We start from the raw sequence: 26795 nt of genomic DNA on the forward strand, positions 1-26795 counted from the left end.
ACAATGCCTTCCCCCAGGCCCTGGGGGGGTATTTCGACACCAAAGTCATTTTTTATTTGACCTTTTAACTATTTAAAAAAAATGGCTATCTTAAAATTTTTATCTGATGTATTTGGGGGAAAGGGCGGGGGGGCTAGTTGCCCTCGGATCTCTTTTGACTCTTAAAAAGTGAACTAGAACTTTTACTTTCCAAACAAATAAGCCCTCTCTGAAGTTTATACGAGTATCCCTTCCAAAAGAGCCATAACAAAATAACTATCCCAAAATTTTTATCTGATGCATTTGGAGAAACAGGGCGGGGAGCAAGGTCGGCTAGTTGCTCTCTGATCTCCTTTGACTCTTAAAAAGCGAACTATAACTTTCGATCACCTGCCCCCGCCTGCCTAGACTTAGAAAGCCCGCCCCCGGGTCTAGAGGGTTGTATTGACACTGGAGTTTTTGTTATCTGACCTTTTAACTTTTTTTAAGAAAATGGTAATATAAATTTTTATTTGATACATTTGGGAAAAAAGGGCGTGGGGTGGCTGCCCCCTGATAACTTTCAACTCTAAGAAAGTGAACTAAAACTTTCGATTTCCAATCAAATGAGCCCTATATGTAGTTCATACGAGCATCACTTCCATAATAACCATAGATGTCCAAGGGAATAACTTATAACACCTGTCCCCAGGCCCTCGGGGGTTGTGGCGACCTCAGAGTTTGAATATCTGATCTTTGAACTATTTTTCACAAAATAACTATCTCAAAAAATTTATCGGATGGGTTTCAGAAAAAAGTCGTTGAGGGGGGATAGGGGGCTAGTGACCCTTCAATCTCTTTTGACTCTGAAAATGTGACCCAGAACTCTTAATGTCCAATCAAATGAGCCCTCTCTGATGATGTTTATACGAGTAACCTTTCTATAAGGACCATATTTAAAACCAGGACACAACTTACGATACCTGCCCCTGGGCCCTGTGGAAATATGTTGACATTGGAGTTTTTGTTATCAGACCTTTGAACTATTTCTATAAATAATAGCCATCTTAAGTTTTATCTGAAATGATTAGGGGGAAAAGCGTGGGGGAAGCTATCTACCCCCTGATCACATTTGACTCTGAAAAAGTGAACCAGAACATTTAATTTCCAATCAAATGAGCCCTCTCTGATGATGTTTATACGAGTAACCTTTCTATAAGAAACATATTTAAAACCGGGACACAACTTACGATACCTGCCCCTGGGCCCTGTGGAAATATGTTGACATTGGAGTGTTTGTTATCAGACCTTTGAACTATTTCTAAAAATAATAGCCATCTCAAGTTTTATCTGAAATGATTAGGGAAAAAAGCGTGGGGGAAGCAATCTACCCCCTGATCACATTTGACTCTGAAAAAGTGAACCAGAATATTTAATTTCCAATCAAATGAGTCCCCTCTGAAGTTTGTGCGACCATCCTTTCCATAAGAACCATGTATACTACTACTACTACTAATAACTCACTGCAGCACCAAGCCGCCTGAGGCCAACACAGCTACGCACGCTCCTCCTCCAACCTAATCTATTTAAAGCCTCCCTCTTTACACCCTCACAGGAAGTTCCCATTTCCTTTAAATCCTTATTTATGACATCCTCCCAACCCAGACAAGGACGACCTGCTTTCCGTGTAGCCCCAGACGGTTGGCCAAAAAGGACAATCTTCGGTAATCTGTCATCCTTCATCCGTAGAACGTGGCCTAGCCATCTCAACCTTTCTTTCATTATAGCCCCAGAAAGCGGGATTGAACCACACTTTTCGTACAACCTACTGTTTGAAATACGGTCAGTCAGCCGGGTACCCAGAACAATCCGTAGGCAATTTCTCTGGAAAACATCTAGTAAATTTTCATCTTCTTTACGGAGTGTCCATGCTTCAGAGCCATATTTGACCACTGTCATCACTGTAGCTTCCAATATTCTAATCTTGGTTTGTAGGCTTATCTTTCTATTCTTCCAAACTTTTTTTAACTGTGAAAAAACACCCTGAGCTTTAGCTATTCTACTTTTAACATCTTCACTGCTCCCACCATCTTTACTAATAATACTACCAAGGTAACTGAAGCTCCCAACCTGATCAATCTTTTCGTTACCTAAGGTCACCTGTTCATCTTCACTTATTCCTAGCCTTAGTGACTTAGTCTTCTTAACATTAATTTTCAAGCCTATTTTAGCACCCTGAACTCGCAAAACCTCTAAAAATTCATTCATTTTGCTCACACTTTCATCTAATATGCTTAAATCATCAGCATAATCTAAGTCCAGGAGCGTTCTTCCTCCCTATTTGATTCCATGGTCTCCAATTGCCTTTCCTGTGCTCCTTAAGACGAAGTCCATCAAAATGATCCATATAAAGGGGGATAGAACACAACCCTGCTTAACTCCTGATTTAATACAAAACCAGTTGCTAACCTCATTTCCTACCTTAACCGCAGCAGTATTATTCTCGTACATAGCGCAAATCACTTTAATGTATTTTTCTGGTATACCATATAACGATAAGACCTTTGTTAACGCTGTTCTATCAACAGAATCGAAAGCTTGCTCATAATCGATAAAACTAAGGACCAAAGGTGTTTGACAACGAAGGGACTTCTCAATTATTAACCTAAGAGTGAAAACATGGTCGACACATCCTCTACCTTTTCTAAAACCGCATTGTTCTTCCCTTAAAACTTTGTCTACAGCATGTCTCAGTCTAAAAAGTATCATATTACTTTGTAATTTGCTACCTACAGAGACCAGACTAATGCCTCGATAATTACGACATTCACTCTTGTCACCTTTCTTATACAGTGGTTTAATTAAGGTTTTCCTAAAATCATTGGGTACTTCCCCTTTTTCAAAAATCATGTTCATAATCTTCAGAAGCTTATTCCTAACCTCAGAGCCACCATATTTAAGGAACTCATTAATCATACTATCAGCACCTGGGGCCTTATTATTTTTTAATCCTTCTAGTATTGTCGCTAATTCTTCCTCACTAAACAAATCTTCCTTCACATCCAAGGTATCACAAACTTTTTCATTTTCATCTATATCTTTTCCTGCAACTGTATCTTGGTTTAGCACATTCTCAAAATGTTCCACCCATCTTTCTTTAACTTTTTCCTTATCACTAATTGTGGCCCCATTTCTATCTTTAACTGGGACTAGTCCGGATCGGCTACTCCCTTTCAATTTATTAACATGCCAGTATAACATTTTACTATTATGCCGTCTAGCCGCATCTTCCAGATCCTCAGCAATTTTATCCATCGCCTCCATTTCACATCTCCTTAGTTCATATTTTAATGCTTTCTCCACTTTCTTTACATTCCTTTTGTTTTCACCCGACCTATCGCTCAGATAATTCTTATACAAACCCCTTCTACTCTCTATTAAACCTAAAGCTTTTTCACTAATATTCCTAGTTGCTGTCTTAGCACTCTTCCCTAGGACACCATCAGCAACTTCACAAATTGTTTTTCTGAAATTATTCCATCCATCTTCCACATTGTCAAATTTTAAACCCTCAAGTTTAGTACTCAACTGTTCCTGGAATTTTTTTCTCAAATTTTCATCCTGAAGTCTACCAACATCACAACTTTCCGGGAGGGAGTTACTCTTCCGAAATTTCAGCTTTAAATTAACCTTAGACACTACTAGATGGTGATCTTTACTTTTAACATCAATAACGGCACTCCTATACACCCTAGTATCTTGTATTGATCCTGCTAGTCTTCTGTTTACAATAACATAATCAATAAGGTTTGCTGTCTTACCATCACGTGAATACCATGTCAACTTATGGGCCATTTTGTGACCAAACACCGTATTGGTTATAACTAGGTTGTTATACCTACAAAATTGCAAAAGCCTATAGCCATTACTGTTTTCTTTTCCTACACCAAATTTACCTAGGCTAGGATACCATCTATCCCTATTTCTACCAACCTGGGCATTAAAATCTCCTAGCAAAAACACCATATTTCTACCTGGTACCCTGTCTATTTGCTCCTATAACTGTAAGTAAAATTCATCTGAGTCACTAGTATCTCCATCAGTTGGTTCAATGGGGGCATATACTACTATAACTGATACCCTAAACTTTTTAGTCATAAAATGAGCAATTAGTATTCTATTATTAATACCTTCCCAGCCTAAACAAGACTTAGCAGCTTCCTTATTCATCATGAGCCCTACTCCCTGTCTATGTACCCCATCCTTCCTTCCTGAGTAAACCAATTCTATGTCACCTAATTTCATGCTTCCTACCCCTGGGATATGAGTTTCTGAAACTCCTAATAAATCCAGTTCAAACCGTGTGAATTCGTAAACAAATCATGTTTACCATGTATGCCCCCTGCATATAACTTACAACACCCACTCCGGGCCCTTGAGATGTTTTTGTCAACACCAGCATTTTCGTTATCTGATTTTTGAACTATAATAATAATATAAAATTAATATAATATCTTAACTAATAATAAATATAAATTATAAATTAATATCATCTTTTTTTAAAATGACAATCTAAAAAATTTATCGGATGGGTTTGGATAAAAAGAGCCGGGGGAGGGGAGGCTAGCTGCCCTCGGATCTCTTTGACTCTTAAGAAGTGAACTAGAACTTTCAATATCCATTCAAATGAGCTTTCTCTGGAGTTTTTACGAGCGCCCCTCCCACAAAAACATATATGCTGCCAGGGTATAACTTAAAACAACTGCTAATAGGCCCTGGGGGGTTGTGTCGATACCAGAGTTTTTGTTGTCTGAACTTTTAACATATTGACAAAATGGCTGTCTTAAAAATTTTTCTTTTACATTGGGGGGGGGGGGGGGCGTGGGACGGACTAGTTGCCTTCCGGTCTCTTTTGACTATTAAAAATAAAACTAGAACTTTCACTTTACAAACAAATGAGCCCTCTTTGAAGTTTATACGAGCATTACTTCCATAAGAACCATATAAGCCTGCCGGAAATAAGTTATAACGCCTGGTCTCAGGCCCTGGGGGGTTGAGCGACACCAGGGTTTTGCTATTTAACCTTTCAACTACTTTTAACAAAATGGATATCTCAAAATTTTGTCTGATGAATTGGGGGGAAAGGGCATTGAGAGGGGGGGCTAGTCGCCTTCTGATCTCTTTTGACTCTGAAAAAGTGAACCAGAGCTCTTAATTTCCAATCAAATGATTCCTCTCTGAAGTTTATATAAGCATTTCTTACAAGCCCTCCTCGGGGCCCAGGAGGGCCTTGTCAACACCGGAGTTTTTTTTTATCTTGATAAATTTTATCTGATGTATTTGGGGGGAAAAGGGTGTGTGAGGGGGCTAGCTACCCTCTGATCACTTTTGACTCTTAAAATGTGAATTAGAATTTTCAATTTTGATCAAATGTGACCTCTCTGATGTTTATACGAGTAACCCTTCCATAAAAACCGTATGTGCCCCCAGGGCATACCTTACAACGGCTTCCCCGAGCCCTGGGGGTTGTGTCGTTTTATCCTTAGGGCACTGAAATCAATATTATACAGGTGGGAAAGGGTATTTTCAACTATAAAGTCACTTAATCAAAGACTGTTTACATAAATGCGTAGAAATTCACCGAAAGTATAGCTACGACGCCGAAAAATAAAATATAGTAGCACAGGAAAAACACAGCTTTTGGTCTATAAATCTTGTACTCGTAAGCGATTATTAATAATGGATTTCCCACTTCACTCAAGAAAGTTTTTGATGTGGGATGTATGGAATGCATAGGATTAAAAATGTCAGGATTAAAAATGGTTGAAATTGAGAAATGGTTGGATTTGGATTTTGAAAATGGTGGGAAAATAAATCATGAAGTATTTAATATACCTCAATAAATATCTCCCAGTGTTAAGATTGATATAAAGTTACAACTTTCCCCGTCCAATTTTATTTTGAGAGAGGTTTCCCTTATTAAGGATCAAAATCTATTGGCAGGCAGCCAACAAAGGTGCAACACACATTTTTTTCCATGGTTTTCACCTATTCTGCTCAATATCCTTTGGTTTCTTATAATTTTTTATAGTACCAAGTTTTCAGTGGGCATGGACTCCCTGCACCCCCTCTGCCGACGCCCGCGCTACAATAAACCTTTAGCACAATGACAGGCACGTTACGTTTTTCTTTTTACGGGATCGTTGAGGTATTTTTAATTTGCATGATTGAAGGATCAAAGTAAGCTCACACCAAAAGAACAAAACGATTTGACGATTTTCAGTCGTTTTGTTCTTTCTGGGTGGTTAACTTGAAAAAGCTAGTTCTTTTTTTTTTGCTTCTACCCCGAGGCAAAAGTTTTTGACACAATATTTGCTTTTTTTTTCTCCTCGTATTCATTGGCTGCTCACCCTCGTTCAGTTTTTGTTTTAATAAAAAAATTTTCTTTCCTTCGCTGTTTTGTCGTATTACAATTAGTTTCACTTAAACCCTCTAACGCCACTCCAGACACAATAGGTCAAATAGCTGAGAAGGTCAACAATAGGTCAAATGGGATAGGCCATATTGCAGTTGGTTAGAAAAAAACAAACTAAAAAATAGATAAAAGTTCGTCTTTTTTCGACTTTTTCTTAATGGGTAAAGTTAACCCCTGAGTTGTGAAAGAGCAGTCAAATTCCATTAAAGCTATCTCCTCAAGCTCAAATTCGCCAAATGAAATCCACAGGCCATAGACGTTGTTGTAAAACTAATTTTTTGAACAGGATTGGTACGGTCTTATATACTTAAAACTCCTTGTAAAAAGCTTAGGAAAGGTTATAGATACAGCTTACCTCAACAACAACAATGCGATAAATTTGAACTGTTCCATAAATTGTAAATTTTTCTCCCTCCATTGCCTTCCAGCTACCATTTGACCACTTGCCCAATTCTCTTTTGTCAACTTTTCTATTAGAAATTTTGTATCTCTCTAAAGACATTTCCATATCAACCTTTAAGAGAGATATTTAACTTAAGAACTGGCACCCATTACTTATAAGCAAAAACAAGATAAATCAGTAATAACCTTTTAAGATCTAAAATAAGAAATTGACGTACATCCAGTGGCGAAAGTGGCGAAAGTGATCCAGTGATGCTTGAATTATGCAGGTTTTTCTTAGTTTTGACAAGATTTTGGAAGAAACTAAATTTCAGCTGGGGTAACAAATTGACGTATGAGGGGGAGGGGGGAGGCAAAAGGTCTGGGAAGAGCAGTTACCACCTTTCTCCCCTAGGTACATCTGCCACAGCAAATTACGCCCCTACGTACATCTGCAAAATTTTTATACCAACAAAATATAAATAAATATACTCGCAAAAGGAGGCATTTCTTATTATGTATTCTGTTGTTAGTAATTGCCCAGCACCATAAAGTATTTTTATTTTGTTTAGTTTGGTATAGCGTGAAACCACAATATGGTCCACGAGGAACAATCCCCTCTTGGGCCTTCAGAAGCCTAAAAAATGCATTTATTTTCCAATTGAATAAGAAGTAAACATAAAAGGTAAAAATAAAGACCAATGATAAGAGGGTATAATATACGTTTCCATACCTCTAGGTAAAAATTTTTCTTCTCATTTGAATCTGCAGTCTAAATGATTCTTATGAAAAACTTAAAATCACTGTTTTGCTCTCTTTTAAAATTAACATAATGTTGGATATATTCTTCTATTTTAGTCAAAAAGCATGGGAAACTATAAGATTGGAAACTTCGGCGATTAAACATGGAAAGATAGGAGTTGAAAATTACTAGCGTCAGACGCAGCGTAGTGGCTGGCGAAATCATTAAAATGTCTTTAAATAAGTAGAAAAAATTCAAGTAGAACTTTATAATTGATAAAGTCTTAATCAAATAGTATTGAAAACTTATAGTTTACCATGCTCATTGTGCCTTATCTGTATATCTATGTCACTTAAAGGTGAAATCTTTATGTAAGTCTTAAAAATCAAGCATTTGGCTATTTAGGCTAAGCTAGCCTACTGTTTAAGAGATATCCATGAGGCCTAGTCTATTTGTCTATGATGGCAAAGGGTTATGACTAATTGCCTAGTTAATATAATTAGGCGTAGTACATATTACTAGGCCTAATTATTAGTAGGCCTAGGTTTGAGCCAACCGGTGCTTTCTTTCATTTTTATTCGATTTAGAAGGAAAGTCACCATATGCTACTGTTGGACAGAATCACGACGCTCAGGACTGTAAGAGGATATATCCGTTCAAATAACTTTAGATAGTGAGATCATGGTCAAGTAATTGCTGCAACCTAACAAATAGCAAACTAACATCTATAGTAGCCGAAAATTGAAAAACATTTTGAAAACAAAGCTGTCAAGGGAGAAAAATTGTTAATAATATAAAACTTATTCATGAATGGTGACTTATTTTGATTTATCCTAATAATGCAAATATATGAAGAAATTCAAATTATTTTGAAAAAGAGCTGGAAAGTTCTTGGAAAGAGCATTTTAGCACCCAGTAAATAACGAACCACCAATTAAAAAATAGACAAACCCGATTAGAATCACCATGGTCGAATCCTAAATTAGAAGTTGTCAGCACCCCATTTTAAAACCCCAGAAAATCATACTTTAGCCTATGTTAGAGATGTATTTTTCTCCCTTTTTTTCTCCGGGACTGGATTACTGTTTAGCTGTTTGAAAGCAAAGGCTTATATCTGCTAATATCTTTACTGGCTCATGCCACAACAAAAGAGACTTTTTGGTGCCATATCATAATCGGATTAAATGAAAAAAAAAGTTTTTTTTTCAACTGAAAGTAAGGGCTGCTGATCCTCAACTTCACCTCTGTTCACTAAAGCCTTCAAGGCATTTAAAAAATACTTCTCATTTAATTTCAATGGCCTGTGTGTTTGAGCAATCTTTCTTAAAGACTTGTGAAAAAAGCGAAACTTTAAGTAAAGAGCTAGGGTTAAGAAACGGGTAGCCCCCCTAATATACGGAATATTTTCTGTTGTTTTATAGAACAGAAATTATAGGAGTATCAACATTGATCCTTGCTTTTAGATGAAACAACACGTTTTGGGATTTTTTTTGTTTTTTTATTTTCTGACCTTTTTTCAAATTAAATCAGGAAATCCTCGTCCCTCCATCGTGTGAAATGTTCCCTGGAAAATTCTCCCATTAATTTTACTACCCAAAGAGCATTCCTCCGCAAAAAAAAACCACTTTCCAAAGAAATATGTGCATTTTCGAATGACAAATACTATATGTAAACAATGAGCAAGTTAAATAATTTACAGTCCTTTCCCCATGGACTATGGGGGGAGAGGTCATTTTATATCCAAAAGTGAATTTGTTTAACCTTCCAATATGTTGAATCAAATGGCTATCACAAAATTTTTGATCGGATGTCAGAAGATAAAAAGGGGAATGAGAGGGGGCTAGTTGTCCTCCAATCTTTTTGGTCACTTAAAAGGCCACTAGAACTTTTGATTTCTGTTCAAATGGGTCCCCTTTCTAGAACCATATGTTCTATTGGATCACCCAGGGATAAAAACTGAACACACATCTTTGATCTTTTTTCTGGCAAAAAAATACAAGTTAAAAAATACAAAAAAAATACAAAAAAAATGTGTAGAGAGAAGCTTTAAACCTCTACAGTACGTGTTACACTAGATCTGATGACGTAATTTTCATAAATTTTGCTTGACTTCGTGGTGCTGTTTTCCCCCTTCTGTGCAAATCAGGCAACGTTTCTCAGACTCATCGCTTTGAAATGTAACATTAATCATAAAAAATTTTACCTGTTTGGAATCAAACAGTTCGTGGCAAGGAACCGTAGGTAGGGAGCGATGCGGCTCAATAGCAATCGTAACTCTAAGAAAACGAGTCTTGATAACAATAGATACATGAAAAGAATCGAATTTCAAGGCTTATTCAAAATACATCAAATTTAATGTTACCCATCGAAAATTACGAGCTTGAGAAAATGTGCTCAATGTTCGAAAAAGGGAGGAAACACCGTCAAACATAAAGTGATCCAAATAAAAATTATATTCAGCATGTCAAAGAACCTTATTGCAGAGTTTCAAGCTCCTATATAAAAAAAAAACTTGGAATTTTGCATTTTTGCCAGAAGAATGACCACGGATGCCTGTTTATTTGTTATTTTATTATTTTTTTCAGAGGTGATCATTTCAAGCCACTGATCCTGGATCCCAGAATCCCAGAGGCTTTTTAATTAGAATAAGTAGCTCTTTTAAAAGTACTGAACAAAATTTTAGCGTAAAGAGCAAGGTATTAACGAGGGGGTGACCCTCTCATATACGTAATAATTTCTGTTCGATTTAGGTCTTATATTTGCTCCCCATCAAAAAACTACCCCTGAAAACGTCTTTATACTTCCGAATAACTAACACTATGTGTACACAGTGGGCAAACTTCATAAGTAGCAGCCCTTCGCCCGTGGATTGTTTTGGGTTAAGTCATCCTCGAAGACATAGTTAGTAAATTTTTCAATTATGTTGATCAAAATGACTATTTCAAGATTTTTCAATGCCCTCCAATATCTATGGTTACTTACAAAGAGCACTGCAACTTTTGATTTCCGATCAAATGAGCCCCCTCCCGATTTTTTATAATTACTGGTTCAATATGATCACCCCTGGGGAAAAAAACAAACGAAAAAACAAATAAAGACGCATCCGCCATCTGTCTTCTGGCAGAAAATGCTAAATTCCACATTTTTGTACATAGGAGCTTGAAACCTCTTCAGAAGCGTTCGCTGATATGCTGAATCTGATAGAGTGATTTTCATTAAAACCACTTGATTTTTTGGGGTATCATTGTGCCCGAATGTTTCCGGGAGAACTTTTGATGGGTACAGTTAAATTTCATGAGCTTTACATTTGATGAATAAGCATTAAAATCAGATACTTTTGAAGCAGCTAGAATTATCCAGACTGTGTCTTTTAGAGTTTCGGTTACTATTGAGCTGCATCACTCCTTACTAACAGTTCATTAACACGAACTGTTTGATGAAAAAGTTGCACATACTTCTTGGGGAAGTTTCAGATAGGTAGGATGTTATTATAGGTCCAAAAAGTTCTTAAGCAGCCTAAGGAAAACAAAAGACTAATTTATGATCCCAGTTGTGTCTATTGCGGGCGGGGCGGGATCGCATGGGGGCCTGGTCCCCAAGATTTTTAGAGATACCTTTTTGGGTATTTTCATTAAAAAATTAATTTTTTTAGTAATTTCATTGAAAAAAAAGTAAAAACCAAAAATTTTTCCTCGCCTGTAGCTTGAATTCCATGACTGGAATGATTATCTCCGGTCTATGTTAAATGTTAACTTGCTGTATTTGATTTTAAAAGTTTGACTCAGTTCAAAATTGTCTACCGTTTATTCTACGACTTATGCAAATACGTTACCTACGCTCAGTTTTGCTAAGGAAACGAACGATCCAGAATACCCAATACTTATGTATTGTGGAAAATTTAAGTACCTGAAACACATAATCCATGTCATATGACCTTCTGAAAGATTTGTCCATGGCCAGTTTGTCGGAAAACTTCCCCAATTTCTCTTTAGCATCTGCTGGCGTAGCTGAAAAGTTGCCGGTAGAACAGACATCAGAATTCCATGGAAGTTTTGTAGATCCATCATCTTTTGTTGATCTGATAAAAAAAGAGTGAGCAGCCTTAAAATGTTTGAAGCAGAAAAAGCTGACTTTCAAGAATTAAGATAGTAAAGTTAGGTGACTAAAATAAATTCATTATTTTTTATTATTAATAAGAAATATGTAATCCTAATAAGGATTATCTTTCCTTATTAGCTTGACCGAAAGAAAAAAATGCTGAGTAAAATTTGATTGCTTTTCAACGAAAACTGGGAGCAATAACCAAAATCAAAGTTGAAAAGATTTCATTCACTGTTCCTATCAGAAGAAATCACATGCTTCTATACTCCTTTAGCGACTACTGGAATTTAGATGCGAAACTTATAGCTTACTCAAAGACTTAACTGAGAAATTCTGTTGAACTGAATTCCATTTAAGTTAGATTACTGATGGTTCAATCTTTAAAAACAAATGATGCTAAATCCCTTACTCATGACATTCCTGGCAAAACCTAGAACAAAAAAAAATGAAAAAATCATTACTTTGGTGAAAAGTGACGTCTTTTTCACCGAAATATACACCAATTCGGAAAATGCTTCTTTTGATGCCATAAATTTGAAAAATCTGAACTTTTTTAGCCTTTTTATGACCTAAATTTCTAAAATGTGTAACTTTTTCGGCATTTTATGTTATTGTTTCCCTGCATCTGGGCTGTTTTACTCTTTCAGTAGCTGCTGAAACCTAAATGCACAGATTATAGCTTACTCCAAGACTGAATTGAAAAATTTCTGCTGAACTGAGTATCAATTAAGTTAGATGATTGATAGTTGAATCTTAAGAAACAAGTGATATATATTTTACATTCCATCATCCAATTTAGGCGTAATTTCTAAATTTTTAATGAGGATAAAAGCCTAACGAGGATGAAATCATTAGCCAAACTGAGGTAAAAATTAAAATTAGGTAAAATTTGTGCAATAGGAAAGAGAGTAAGTTAAATTTCTTTTATTGCAAATAAATGTTTTTTCTCGTGATTTGAATAGGGGATAATTACCGAGTAGGCGTATTTTTATCACCACTTTCAGAGAAATAAAAATAGACAAATTTAAATTACAAAACATCATACAACAATCTTGCAAATGGTGAATCTTGATGTTGCAATTTTTCCTAGATTGTAATAAATTTCTAAATGGTTCATATATATTCCTAAATGTGCTGTTTCCAAAAAAAGGGCCATGTAGACAATTTAGAAGCCATTTATTTATATCCGTTTTGATCTCCAATTAAATGTTGTAAACGAAAAAGTAGAAAAAGTTCAAAAAACAAATACAAACTAAAAGCAAATTTAAGTCAAAGACAGTATTGGTTGCATCAAAATACACGAAAAGGATCAACGCTTCATTGACTGTATGATTGTAGTTTCTTTCGTTCTTAATTATATAAAAAAAAAACAAGTTTTTTAACTGAAAGTTAGGAGCGACATTAAAACTCAAAACGAACAGAATTTTCTAGGGCTGTTCCCTCCTCATCGCCCTTCTCTTTACGCTAAAATTTGGCTCTCTCTCAATTCTACTTTATAAAACAGTGAAAGATTTTAGCGTAAAGAGCGGGGAGTTGAGGAGGGAATAGCCCTTTTCATTCACGGAGTAATTTCTGTTCGTTTCAAGTTTTATTGTCGCTCCTTACTTGCAGTTTAAAAAACATGCTTTTTTATTTAATTTCTTAACGTTTTTGAATTAATACATGTTTTATTTGGGCTCTCCGCAAATAAATAATTAAAACGAAATTTGCGTATAATTTTTTTTCTAAATGGCTTTCTCTTAGTTTTGATCAAGCGATTTTGAGAAAAAGGCTGGGGGAGGAGGGCTATTTGCCCTCCAATTTTTCAGTTACTTAAAAAGGTGTTAACAAAGGTTTTTATTAGTAAAAAATATAAGTAACTTACAAATTAACTTACGGAACCAAGGTTTAACGACCTACCGTTCGTTACCACGAACTGTTTGATAAGTTCAGTCACTTTTCTTTTCGTATGACAAGTCACTTTTAATTTTTGTTTTCAATTTCTCGAGTTTGTAGCTTAAATTTTCATTCTTTATTTTTAAGGGTTTAACTAATGCTTGTTTTTTATTCATTTTGATTTCATGTTTGTACAGAAATTAAATAAAACCGCGGCTTTAAGGCTTACGTTTGCAGATTCTTCCTTATTATTATTATTATTTTTACCTTCCTATTGCATTAAAAACGACAGTGGTGATTTTTGCATATACATCGAAATTTTGATGGGAAAATTTGACGGGATATACATCGAAATTATACATCAAAATTTCGATATACATCGAAATTTTGATACATCGAATTTTTGATGTCGTTTTTAATTGCATTAAAAACGACAGTGGTGATTTTTGCATATACATCGAAATTTTGTATCTTCTCAACTATTTGAAAATATTTCTTGTTTTGTTCTTCTTTTTCACGTGTCATGTGGTCAACATAGAAAAAAAACACGAACAAATAATAAGTGGCACCGAGGCGCGGGCGAAGGAACATTTTGGGAGAGGGAGGAGGGTAATAAAAACCAACTCGAATCGATGATTTAATTAAAAACACTAGAAATTTAATGATATTTAGGATTTCAAAAGAGATGGCTACCGCGCAACAAGCCTATTTTCCCGTCCCCTTTTTGTTCCTCCCTAGTGAGGGCAATTAAAAATAACACAATGAATAATGATAAAAAAAATCTTAGTCAGGTTACATTAAATGATTAAATGATTAAACAAGCCGTTGCACAGACTTGTTGATGATAAAGGCAGTTTTTTTACATGTACAATATAATGGCACCTTTCGTATATAAATTTAAAGTTTTCACACGTATAAACATATAAATAAGTGAAAAGCTAAGGAATACACTTAAATACGAACAAAGTAATATTCGCCATATTTTTATAATACTGAAACTAGATTGAATAAAATTCGACGCTAATTTTTGGGGCTTTATGTAAATTTGAAGCAGAGCAAAATAAAGGTATTGAGGATCAAAATGTATATTTCTTGGTGCCAAATCTTAAAACAAGTTGTATAGTTTTTATAGGCTACTCAGTTATTTTGCATCCATTCTTATCCAAATTGTTTCGTTAAAACAAGAACCTTCAAATCTAAACAGTGCAACAAAGTTCTAAATAGTAGACCAGACTCTATCAGAGATTCGCCAATCATGGTAACAAACTGTAAGTAAGGAGTGACTCGGCTCAATAGTAAGCGAAAGTCTGAAAAACGGAATTATAATATCAATACATACAGAAAAAGAAACAACTTATTGCGCTGATTCCAAATTAAAGTTGCATTAAGTTTAGTGTTACCCCTCAAAAGTCACAAGCCTGAGAAAATTTGTGTATTTTTTAAATAGGGAGGAAACATCCCCTAAAATTGAAGGAACCTTAATGAAAATCACACAACCAGATTCAGCATACCAGATAATCTTACTGTAGAAGTTTGAAGGCCTTATCTGCAAAAATGTGGAATTTTAGTATTTTTGCCAGAACAAAGATCACGAATGGGTGTTTATTTGTTGTTGTTGTTTTTTTTTGTATTTATTTTTATTATTTCAGTGGTGGTTTTATCGAAACAATGATCCTAGAAGATCTGGTGAGGGTGCATTATAGCAGGAATTAAAAGTTCTAGTGTTCTTTTAAAGTGACCAAAAAGATTGGAGGGCAACTGGGCCCTCCTCCCAAACCCATTTTTCCCTGTGAATCCAATTATCAAAATTTTGAGATTGCCATTTTGTTAATCCATTTTAAAGATCAAATAATTATGTCTTTAGGTGTAAATTGATCCCCCGCACTCCGAGGGGAGAGGCCTGTAAGTTATGAAATTCACCCATTCTTTATGTATAGTATTTGTTATTGGGCAGTATACAAACCTTTTTTTTTTTGGCGGTGGGGGGAGAGCGGTGTGCTTGTGATGGATTTCTAAAGGGAGAATCTTTCTTGGGGAGGTAAATTTCTAGGTGATGAATATTCTAGGGGAAATGTTACAGTGCGAGGGTTTGCAGAATTACTGTACGATATTCATTTTAATTATCTTACATTCTCTTTTGCCAATTTTTCATGAGGAGAGGTTCCGGGAGAACTATCCAGGGGCTTTTTCCGCGCTTTTTGATTTCCGGAAAATAAATTCTACGGAAGGAGGCATTTCTGGAGTAACCGAGAAACCGATTAGACATTGAAATCTCATTCAAATGAAAGAATGCTAAGGAAAAGTTTTTCAGACTGAATCGCCCGCAGGCGATTTTTCATGGAGGGGGATTCTCAGAGAGGATGAAACTGTCTGGAGGGAATTGTACTGGGGAAGGTGCACTTTATGTTGAATAGAATTTCCACGGAGGAGTTTTTCGTCAGAAGGGGGGGGGTATATTCCATAGAGGTGAGCCCGATTTACGGGCATCTTTTTGTAAAACGAACTAAAATTATTCCATATATGAAGGGTAGCCCCATCCTTAATACCCTACTCTTTATACTAAAGTTTGACTGTTTGTCCCATTTTTTAAGAGTGTCTACTGTAACACGGGTAGCGTTTGATTAGAATAAGAACCTTTTTTTAAGGTGCTGACAGATTTAGCGAAAAGATACAATGTTTCCAGGATTTGGCTCAAACCCCAGAACCATGGGGCGAGGGTTTAAGTCATGCCCTGGGGGTATATAAGTTTTTTATGTAATGCATATAAAGGTATGCATGTTTGATTTCTACTTTCCCAAAATACGAAGGGTATCAAGATGAGTCTTTCAGAGAATGTTGAGGGGATTGTTGAACTAAATCGTAACATGTTATGCGTATATGGATTTTCAAAAGAGTGTAACTCAGGAATGACTGAGTATATTAATTTGGAATTTCCAGGAAATGATAAGGGAGATCAATTTACCAAAAAGGCAATGTTTGCGCGCTACTACTACTACAACTACTGCTGCTTCTCCTGCTATCGCAATTACTATTTCTAGTACCATTACTATCACTACAACTGCTAATTCTATAGCGAGTAGTACTAAGGCTCAGGATATTACATAAAATATCTGAGGAAACGTTGAGGGGAAATTTGAACTAAATCAACACATACTATGAGTAGTGTATTATACAGTAGTACTGAAGTAAGCTCATTAGCATAACCGGTCACTATACTATAATCCTTTGATCTACACATTCAGGTCAGGGATGCAGGTATCTGGCGTTTTTGGGTGAATGGCCTGCATATATCAAAGTTTTGCCAAGTATTACAAAAACCATGTGTTTTAGTATCAAAATCTTGTCAGATATTATGAAAGTCCTCTTTGGTGTTACAAAATCTTGCAAGTTAACAAGAAAACTAAATCTAACCTGACATTAACAAAATATTTTCTGGAACTACCAAAAGTCATCTGATATTAGCAGAATCTAGAAGCTTGGTGCTGTCAAAATCGAACGTGGTATTATCAAATTTTGCCAAGTATTACCAAAATTTTCAAGGGTACTTTCAAAATCTTGTCATATATTATGAAAATCATCTTTGGTATTATCAAAATCTTGCAAGGCAATGAACAAATTTGGTGTAGTGTGACAAGATATTGATAATACCACACTAATACCATGATAGCACCAAAATTTTGGTAATACTTGGCATAATTTGGGTAATAGCAAAGATGATTATAATAATATCTGACGAGATTTTGACAATGCCACGCAAGATTATGGTAAGACTTGGCAAAGATTTTGATAATATCACATATGATTTTGACAACACCATGCTGTATTTGAAAAATATCAGACATGTTTTGATAGTAGAATAAAATATTTTGTTAATATGAGGTAACATTTTGATAGCACCACGCAAAATTTAAGGCAAATTCAGTCCCGGATTTTGCATAAGAGTCCGGTGGATATTGTCCGTCACATGTCGACCCAAAATCAATCCATTCGTTCATCTCTTATTTATATGACTATTCACCTTAGTTCTGCCAGAGGAATGACGCATGGACGGATGATTTTTCTTTTGATTTCAGTCCCTCCTCGCCTGAAAAATTCCTTTTAACACCTCCCACCTAAACTATAAACTCTTTTATGGAAGTTATTTATTTATGATATCCTATTGGTTGTTTGAATTAAAATGGAATAGTTGTGGGCATTAAGTCATGGCTAATTATAGAGAAATCCAAGACAGATAGTCCAATTTAGTGAGAAGAAAAACCAGGCATGAATTGCCCCCCTTCAATGCCGACGTTACCATCTCCCACTTATGCTACACCTCTCATGTCACTCCACAATGCCGAACTAGAGTCAATCTGTTGGAGGCTCTACCATGTTTCTCACGCTAATTTGAGCAAATATATTTGAAAATTAGCAAATATTTTTGGTCTTAGGCAGGTTGAACCAAGAATTTTGAATTGAAACATAAGACCAATAATTTCGCCTAGAATCAGAGGCAAACAAGCATCTAAAGTCAAAATATGGACCATTCTACAATGAGCGTCAGGCAAGGCAATTGATTCAATTGATTTCATTTGCTAGACTAATAAAAAGTTAATTTAATTTTAGTTAAAGACAAAGTTAGACTGAAATTGCAAAGGGGAATAAGAGTCCAATCCAAAGCCTACCAGGGCCTCCTATCTGCCTCGAATGTGATACAAGTGAACTTGCAATTATAAACTAGGACAGTTGGCCTCCGAAAAAATTCAATTGTCTTTGTTTGTGTCTTGGGTATGACTGTCTATGCTTTTTCACAAGCTCAGGTAGTTTTGCCAACAAAAATGCCGCAAAGAGTAAGGTATTGAAAAGGGGATGACCCCCTCATATACTTGATAATTTCTGTTCATTTTAATTTTTAATATTGCATCTTACTCTCGGTTGAAAAATCTTGTTTTTTTTTCATTCATTAAGTGACTAAAACTGGTAGTCGGTATGCCAGGAAGCAGCAAAAATTTCAAACTTAACATTAAAAAGTGTTTTTTTTTTCTTATTTCCTTGCATGATCCTTTCTTTCATGTTCTCGTTTGGATGATTAAGTTCAGTGGTGTAAATTGATAAAAATATTTCAAGGGGGTGGGGGCAAACTAGTAAATTTTTTACTTCATCGCGATAGGAAATTATGCATATTTTCCCTTTAAAAGCATTTTTTTTGTGATATTTACAATGTAAATACAATAGCAGATACAGGATTTCAAGAAGGGGGGAGCGGCTCGGTTAGAAAATAACTAAACTCTTGTCTTATAGCTTGTCTTATAGCTGTACTTATAGCTGTAGTTTAGTGTATCTTTGACCCCTTTTCTTGTGAACTATGGTAAAAAAGGGCCGAAAAATCAAAACATGCAGACTATGTTAGATTTAAAAAAAAAGGTTGGAGTAATGAAATCTTTTATAAACGACGAGAGGATAATAGTGTCTTTAGCTGCAAAGCTGCGGAAATTATAGAAATTTCCGCTTAAAGGGATAGAAATTTATCCCTTAAAAGTGTAATGCCGCTTGTATTTGCATCTTTTAAACACTTATTTTAAATTAGGTGAAATTTAAAATGAATATTATGCCGCGAAGGGTCTAAGAATTTTAAAACTCAGGAGTAATGAATTTTATTTTGTTTATTTGCTTAAAACTGAAATGAGTGGTCTAAGTAAGGTTTGGAGCGACAGTGACGAGGACAGAAAAAACATGGCACTTTCAAATATCTTTCGCACAACTTAGAGAAATATCCATAAATTATATGAAATTATTTATTCATACTTATACTTATTTATTCATTCATACTTATTTATTCATTGCTCTTTTAAAAAATGCTAAGGAATCCTGCACTCCCTTCATGAAAATTTACTTCCCCCATGAAAAATTCCTCCATGGAGAGTTTCCCCCGCATAACCCCATCCCCTCAACCCCTCCTCCTAACCAAAAATAAAACCTAAAAGTGTCTGTACACTTTACAATAACCATTACTATGTGTAAACACTGGTCAAAGTTTTTAACTTGCAGCCCCAAGCACGAGGACCGTGGGAGAGTTAGTCGTCCCCAAAGACTTTTAGAATTTTAAAAGAATTTTAGAATTTTAGAATTTTTTCAGAATTTTAATCCGGTTACTGTGGAAAAATAATAAGCGTGGGAGGGGGCCTACGTGCCCTACAATTTTTTGGTCACTTGAAAAGGGCACAGGGTTCTCTGATACGTTGAATCTGATGATGTGGTTTTCGTTAAGATTCCATGACTTTTAAGGGGTATTTTCCCATATCTTCTAAAATAAGGCCAATTTTTCAGGCTCGTAACTTTTAATCGGTAAGACTAAATCTGATGAAACTTATATATTTAAAATAACCATTAAAATTAAATTCTTTTGATGCAATTATTGGTATCAAAACTTCGTTTTTTAGAGTTTCAGTTACTATTGAGCCGGGTCACTCCTTACAAAAGTTCGTTACCACGAACTGTTTAATTAAGGAGCAATATTAAAACTTAAAACGGACAGAAATTATTACTTATATTAAGAGGGTATCCCCCTCCTACCCACCTCTCTTTTTACGGTAAAGTTATTTAGTACTTTAAAAAAAAACTTTTTATTGCTCTAATTAAACAGCCCATTTGTTACAAAAGTCGTTCTCAAATAATTGGAGCAAAATTCAAACTTTAGTATAAAGAGTGAAGTGTTGAGGAGTGGGCAACTCCCTTCATATACATAATAATTTCTGTTCCTTTTAAGTTTTAATGTAGCTCTTTACTTTCAGGTTGAAAGAAATTTTAGTATTATTTTTTAGCTTCTGGTCACTTTTAGAATATTGCCAGTAAATCTGGCCCCATATCCACGGTAAAATCCCACTCCTTACATATATCTCCTCTAGACCAGTGGTTCTCAACCGGGGTCCACATGGTCCACGTGGTAACATGGTAAGGAGCGACCCGGCTCAATAGTGACCAAAACTCTAAAAAATTGATTTTGATACCGATAGCTACATCAAAAGAATCGCATTTTAATGCTGATTTTAAATATATAAGTTTCATCAAGTTTAGTCCTACCTATCAAAAGTTACGAGCCTGAGAAAATTTGTGTTATTTTAGAAAATAGGGGGAAAACAACCCTTAAAAGTCATATAATGACTTCACAAAAATCACACCATCAGATTCAGCCCATCAGAGAACCCTACTGTAGAAGTTTCAAGCTCCTATCTACAAAAATGTGGAATTTTGTATTTTTTTGCCAGAAGGCAGATCACGGATGCGTGTCTATTTGTTTGTTTTTTGTTTTTTTTTTCAGGGGTAATCGTAACGACCCAGTGGTCCTAGAATGTTGCGAGAGGGCTCATTCTAACGGAAATGAAAAGTTCTAGTGCCCTTTTTAAGTGACCAAAAAAATTGGAGGGCACCTAGGCCCCCTCCCACCCTGATTATTTTCTCATATTCAACGGATCAAAATTCTGAGATAGCCATTTTTTTAGCGTAGTCGAAAAACCTTATAACAATGTCTTTGGGGACGACTTACTCCCCCACAGTCTCCGTGGGAGGGGCTACAAGTTACAAATTTTGACCCGGGCAGAACATTTTGAACAGAAATTATTACCCATATGAGGGGCTCACCTCCTCCTAATACCTCGCTCTTTACGCTAAAGTATTTTTTTGTAATTTCAATTATTTATTCTACGGCTTTTGTGATTCAGGGGTCATTCTTAATGAATTGGGACAAAATTTAAGCTTTAGTGTAAAGAGCGAGGTACTGACGAGGGGGCAAACCCCCTCATATATGTAATGAAAACATGAGAATACAAAAGTTCTTTACGTAAGCTAATTTATAAGTTGCGTATATCTTTTACTAATAAAAAGATTCGTAAATGTAAAAGTTCTAGTTGCCTTTTTAATTAACCAAAAAATCGGAGGGCAACTAGGCTTCCTCCCCCGTTCTTTTTTTCTCAAAATCATTGGATCAAAATTATGAGAAAGCCATTTAGCCAAAAAAAAAAAAAAATATGAAAATTTCGTTTTAATTTTTCCTCTGCGGAGAGCCAAAATCAAAATATACATTGATTCTAAAATGTTCAGAAATTAAATAAAAAAAACATGTTTTTTTTAACTGAAAGTAAGGAGTGACATTAAAACTTAAAACGAACAGAAATTACTTCGTATATGGAAGGGGCCTCTTCCTCATCAACGCCCCGCTCTTTACGCTAAAGTTTTTTACTGTTTTAAAAAGAAGAGTTGAGAGAAAGAGTCAAACTTTAGCGTAAAGAGCGGGTCGTTGATAATGAAGCAGCCATTTTCATATACGAAGTAATTTCTTTTCGTTTTAAGTTTTAATGTCGCTCCTTACTTTCAGTTAAAAAAAACTTGTTTTTTTTATTTAATTACATACAGAGGTGAGATGGCTATCAAAGGGGAATTGTCTTAAGCGTTTCATTGCACTTTGGGATTCTATTGTTTCCTTTTTTGCTGACACACAACTTGGAGCAAAACTGCTTTCAAATAAATGTGATGTGTTTTACTTATCAAATATATTTGAAAAATTTAATTCACTTAATAAACAGCTCCAAGAAAACAATTCTGATCTGATATCTAGTAAAAGTGCTATTGTTGCTTTTCTAAGGAAACTACAGCTGTATAAGAATAATATCAGGCGTCGTGCATTTGAACAGTTTCCTTGTTTGGCCTGTATTAACAGTGATTTGCAAGATGAAGATCTTGCATTATATGGTGAATATTTGGAAAATATAAATGAAGATATGCAAACTCGGGTTGGCGACCTACTCGGGATGGATATACCGATTTGGGTTTCAATTCCTTTCGAACTTAATGTTGCCGAAATAGACATATCTTTGCAAGAGCCCCTCAACGAAATACAAAGTGATGAAATAATGCATGCAAAATTCAAAAATCACCAAGTACAATATATGGAAAACAAATGATGTTGCTACAAAGTACCCTTTGCTCTGGCATAAACTACGTTATTGCTTTTCCTACATCTTATCTTGTTGAGGTGGGATTTAGTCGTCTTTCTTAAATGTTATCAAAAGATCGCAATAGACTTGAGATTATGAAAAGGGGTGATCTTCGACTATCATTAACATCAATAGAACCAAATATAAATAAACTCGCCGAGAAGAATCAACCACAGGGATCTCATTGAATAAACATGCCTTTTCCTTTTTTTAATTACACACTTAATTTCAACTCCTTTTTTTATCCAGTTTACATAATGTTGGAGTGAATTAAACTGCCTGAGGAGCTCTACTCTCCGTGAGCTTATGTTGCTTTCCCATGGAAGAAACATTGTAATATTGTAGCTATTGTCACAATAATAGTAATAATAAAAATATTAATAATACTTATTATTATTATTATGGTAGAATATTTTATTTGTATTAAATTAGTTTTCATTTAAAAATAAAGCTTAATCGTATACTATGTCTTTGATAATTAAAACCCTAAAATTTATATTAGTGAAGAATAGAAAACTGTTCTTATGTCCAATAGCTATGAAGGGGTCCACCAAAATAAAAAGAAGGGAAAAGGGGTCCATGGGTAAAAAAAAGGTTGAGAACCACTGCTCTAGACAATTAAATCCCGGTGAAAATTTACCTAGGACAATTACCCTTAACACCTCCACGCGTAACATTGAGACGGAAAAGAGAAAGCAAGACATATAAAAAGAATGCTGTATAAGAATTCAGGCAAATTCTTCCGGTGTAGAATTTCCCCATACAATTTCATCCCCTGTAAACTTCTCTCCCAACTGAAAATTCCCTCGTGAAAAAACCCACAGCAGATAATTCGTCCCCACCCCGTCAACCAAAAATGAATGCATGCTTCTCAACAAAAAATACTATGAGTAAACAATGGGCAAATTTTATAACTTAGAGACCTTTTCACCGGGGCTTTGTGGGGGGGGGGGAGGGTCATGTTATATCCAAAGGTATATTTATTGAGTCTTTCGACTATGGTGAACAAAATGGGTATATTAAAATTTTGATCGGATGATTTTGGGAAAAAGAAGCGGGAGAAGGGGCTAAGTTGCCCTCCGATCTTTTGGTCACTTGAAAAGGACGCTTGAACTTTTAATTCCTATTCAAATGACCTCCTTTCTTGATATTTTAGGACCACTGGTCGATACGATCACCCGTGAGAAAAAAAACGCATATCCGGTAAAAAATAGAAAACTCCGCATTTTTGCAAATAGGAGGTCGAAACCTCTTAAACAAGATTCTCTGATACGCTGAATCTGATGGTGGGATTTTCATTGAAATTCTTTTAGCTTCAAGGGGTGATTCCCCCCTATTTGGAAGATCAGGCAAAGTTTGCCAGGCTCGTAACCTTTGATATTTACCATCAAACTCAATGAAATTTATATTTGGAATCAGCATAATAAGCCGATTATTTTATCTTCCTAAACGCAGCATTTTATCTTCTCGTTTTTTATTTGAGCAACTTCTATAACTTAGCAGCCAGGATTTTCCCAGCGTTAAAACTAATCCTCAAATTCTAGGTAAAATTCTATCGTCCCAAAGCTTCTTCCACTTCCGAAAATCCTTATGAAAGTTCAGATTATCCTTTCATTTATTGCTATGACTATTATAGTACGTTGATCTCGGCTTATGACTTCAACAGCAAGGATTTTTCTTTATTAAGGTTTAAATTAGGGTTCAATAAATTAACATGTTAAAAAAGAAAAAAAATTAGATGATCCTTGATCGTAGGCATCAGAAAAGTTTCCTTATGAATATGTCTGACCATTTAGTCATGGAAGCCACACATCATGGGCTACTTTGATTGACAGTCGCCCGGGTTAAAAACCCCTCGGTATATTAGGTTCTGACTATGATTGAAATAATTTAGTCTCTAGGTTTGGCTCTTTCCTAGGGACAAGCTAATAAAGAAGTTTCTAGGAGATGAAGGTAAATTACAATTCTTGTTCAAAATCAAATTGATGCTAGATACGAAGTAGGTTTTTTGTATTTAGTATTTTGTCTCATGAATTAGCTTAGTTTATCACGTTGGAGTCAGAAGACTGCAACTTCATTTAACCCGCAAGATATATTTTATAAATTGAAAGGGCAAGAAGAATCACAGAAGAAAAGCTAACAGGGTGTTTAGAATGAAATTCAAATCCATATTCGCCGTTTTGTTAAAGAAATATCTCAATTGACTGTTCAGATTTTGGCTAAAGAAAAAATTAAATAGTAATAAAAAATAAAGTGATTCGACAACATGTAGCTATCTTTTTTTATTCTGTTACTGTTCAAAGTGAAAAGCTGAACGTAACAACATACTTTCGTTTTAGAGCACAGTTTACGAAACTATTTTTCAGAAAATTACTTTTTCATGATTCAGTCTATATGTTTTTTAGCAGCCCTAGGTCAAAAGGTTGTGCCTTAATTACTGAATACAATTACAATTTTTCTAACACGCTAGAAAACTCACCGGAATGCGCCAACAATGCTTCTAGATACTAGGTTCCAGAAAGCGAAATCTACTGGATTCATCGTTTCTGAGGAGCTCAATTGTTTGTCTCGGGTCAGGGATGTTTTCATCAAATCAGCTCCAGCGTATAAAAACTGAGCTCTTTCGACCTTGCAATTTGGCAAGTTTCGAACCTGAAACATTCAAAAGTATATTATCAAACACTTAGTTTCAACAAACTGTTAGTAAAGAGTGACTCGGACTAATAATGACTGAAAATCTAAAAAGATAACCTTGGAAATAGATACACATGAAAAGAAGTGCTTTGTTAATGTGATAAAATTCGAGAAGAAAACGAATTCTGAAATGAAACCGAAAAACAGGAGGCAGTAAAAGACAGAAACAGTCCCTTGTTCTTTATATTAAAGCTGTACTAGTTCTTAATTGAAAGCATTATTAGTTCCAACAATTGAAATTGGAAAACGAACAGAAATTATATGTTTACGAAATAGGGCACACCTCCTACTCTTTACGCTAAAGCTGTACTAGTTTTGTACTGTAAGCATTATTGGGTCAAGCAAATGCGGTCAGTCTCCAATCACAAATGTTTTACTTACTGATTGTTTTTCAAAACATTTACGAATGAATTTACGAATCAACTGCTTGAGGTGCCAAAAGTCACCAAATTTCACCAATAGCACCAAATATCCAAATTGTTTTGCACCGCAAAATTACAGAAAACGTAACTTGGCTGCGGTAAAATCTCTTTTCTAATTAAAATGGCTCTAGAATTTTCAGCTTTTATTTCAATGAGGCATCTCCCAATATTCTAAAACCGTACGATAATGCCCTGGGTATAGAAATCATAAAACAAAGACGCATTAGTGATCATTATTCTACAAAAAAATACGATTTTACAGGTTTGAAGCTAAGGACTAGAAACCTTTTCAATAGCGTTCTCATTTTATTGAATTTGTTTATATATATATATATATATATATATATATATATATATATATATATATATATATATATATATATATATATATATATATATATATATATATATATATATATATATATATATATATATATATATATATATATATGTATAGTATACCCTTCTAGGAATATCGAACAGAATTTTTTTTCAGGATTTAAGTTTTGGCAAATAGCTGTAATTTCAATGCATTCCTCAGAAATCCCACTATCCCATCCCCTCCCCCCCAAAATGAAGACGCTTTGATGACAGTGTACGCATAAGCAGAATTAATTCTTTATGCTGATTATAAGCATACAAACATTCATTAGTCACTAATTTGCTCGTCAAAAGCTATTAGCATATGAATGTTTGCATAATTAAAGAATAGAGCATAAACGCCCGCATCACAGTCTAAATATTTATACGAATGGTAACGAACAGTCCTTTCCTTTAGAGATTACTGCAACACATCTAAAGCCCCACAAGCTAAACCAATTTTCAAGACCCCGCTTTAACTCACGCAACGCTAAATGCTTATCGCATCACAACGAGCTTATGGGAAAGGGAAACCTTTCCCATGTATCTCATTGTGTGATACGTAAGCTATGATCTGATCAAATGGAAAACCAAGTAGCAATTGATTATATTGCTCTGACGGTCTGGGAACTTCCCAGACCGTCAGCACTTTTTCAAGGCACAAGGAACGAATTATCGAAGTGAAAAGCACTTTTCAAGGCACAAGGAACACCCATCTCCTTCCCAATGACTCAGTACCCTTCTTCGATAATTGCTGATCCGCAATTATACATCAATAAGGTGATTTTATCAATCGTCAAGAGAAATAGCTTAGGTGA

The 26795-nt window shown here is 35.2% G+C and overlaps 1 protein-coding gene across 1 annotated transcript in view; it reads right to left on the minus strand.

The window, feature by feature from the left end:
- Positions 1-26795, minus strand: part of LOC136024940 (ionotropic receptor 25a-like) — a 126732-nt gene that overhangs the window by 56500 nt on the left and 43437 nt on the right. The window contains exons 7-9 of the mRNA XM_065700533.1: positions 24981-25153; positions 11463-11634; positions 6789-6947 (exon numbers count right to left, since the gene is read on the minus strand). Of these exons, the coding sequence (XP_065556605.1) occupies positions 6789-6947; positions 11463-11634; positions 24981-25153 (504 nt within the window). The remainder of the gene's footprint in view (positions 1-6788; positions 6948-11462; positions 11635-24980; positions 25154-26795) is intronic.

The sequence above is a fragment of the Artemia franciscana genome, chromosome 3 (genome assembly GCF_032884065.1).
Source record: "Artemia franciscana chromosome 3, ASM3288406v1, whole genome shotgun sequence".
Taxonomy (NCBI): domain Eukaryota; kingdom Metazoa; phylum Arthropoda; class Branchiopoda; order Anostraca; family Artemiidae; genus Artemia; species Artemia franciscana.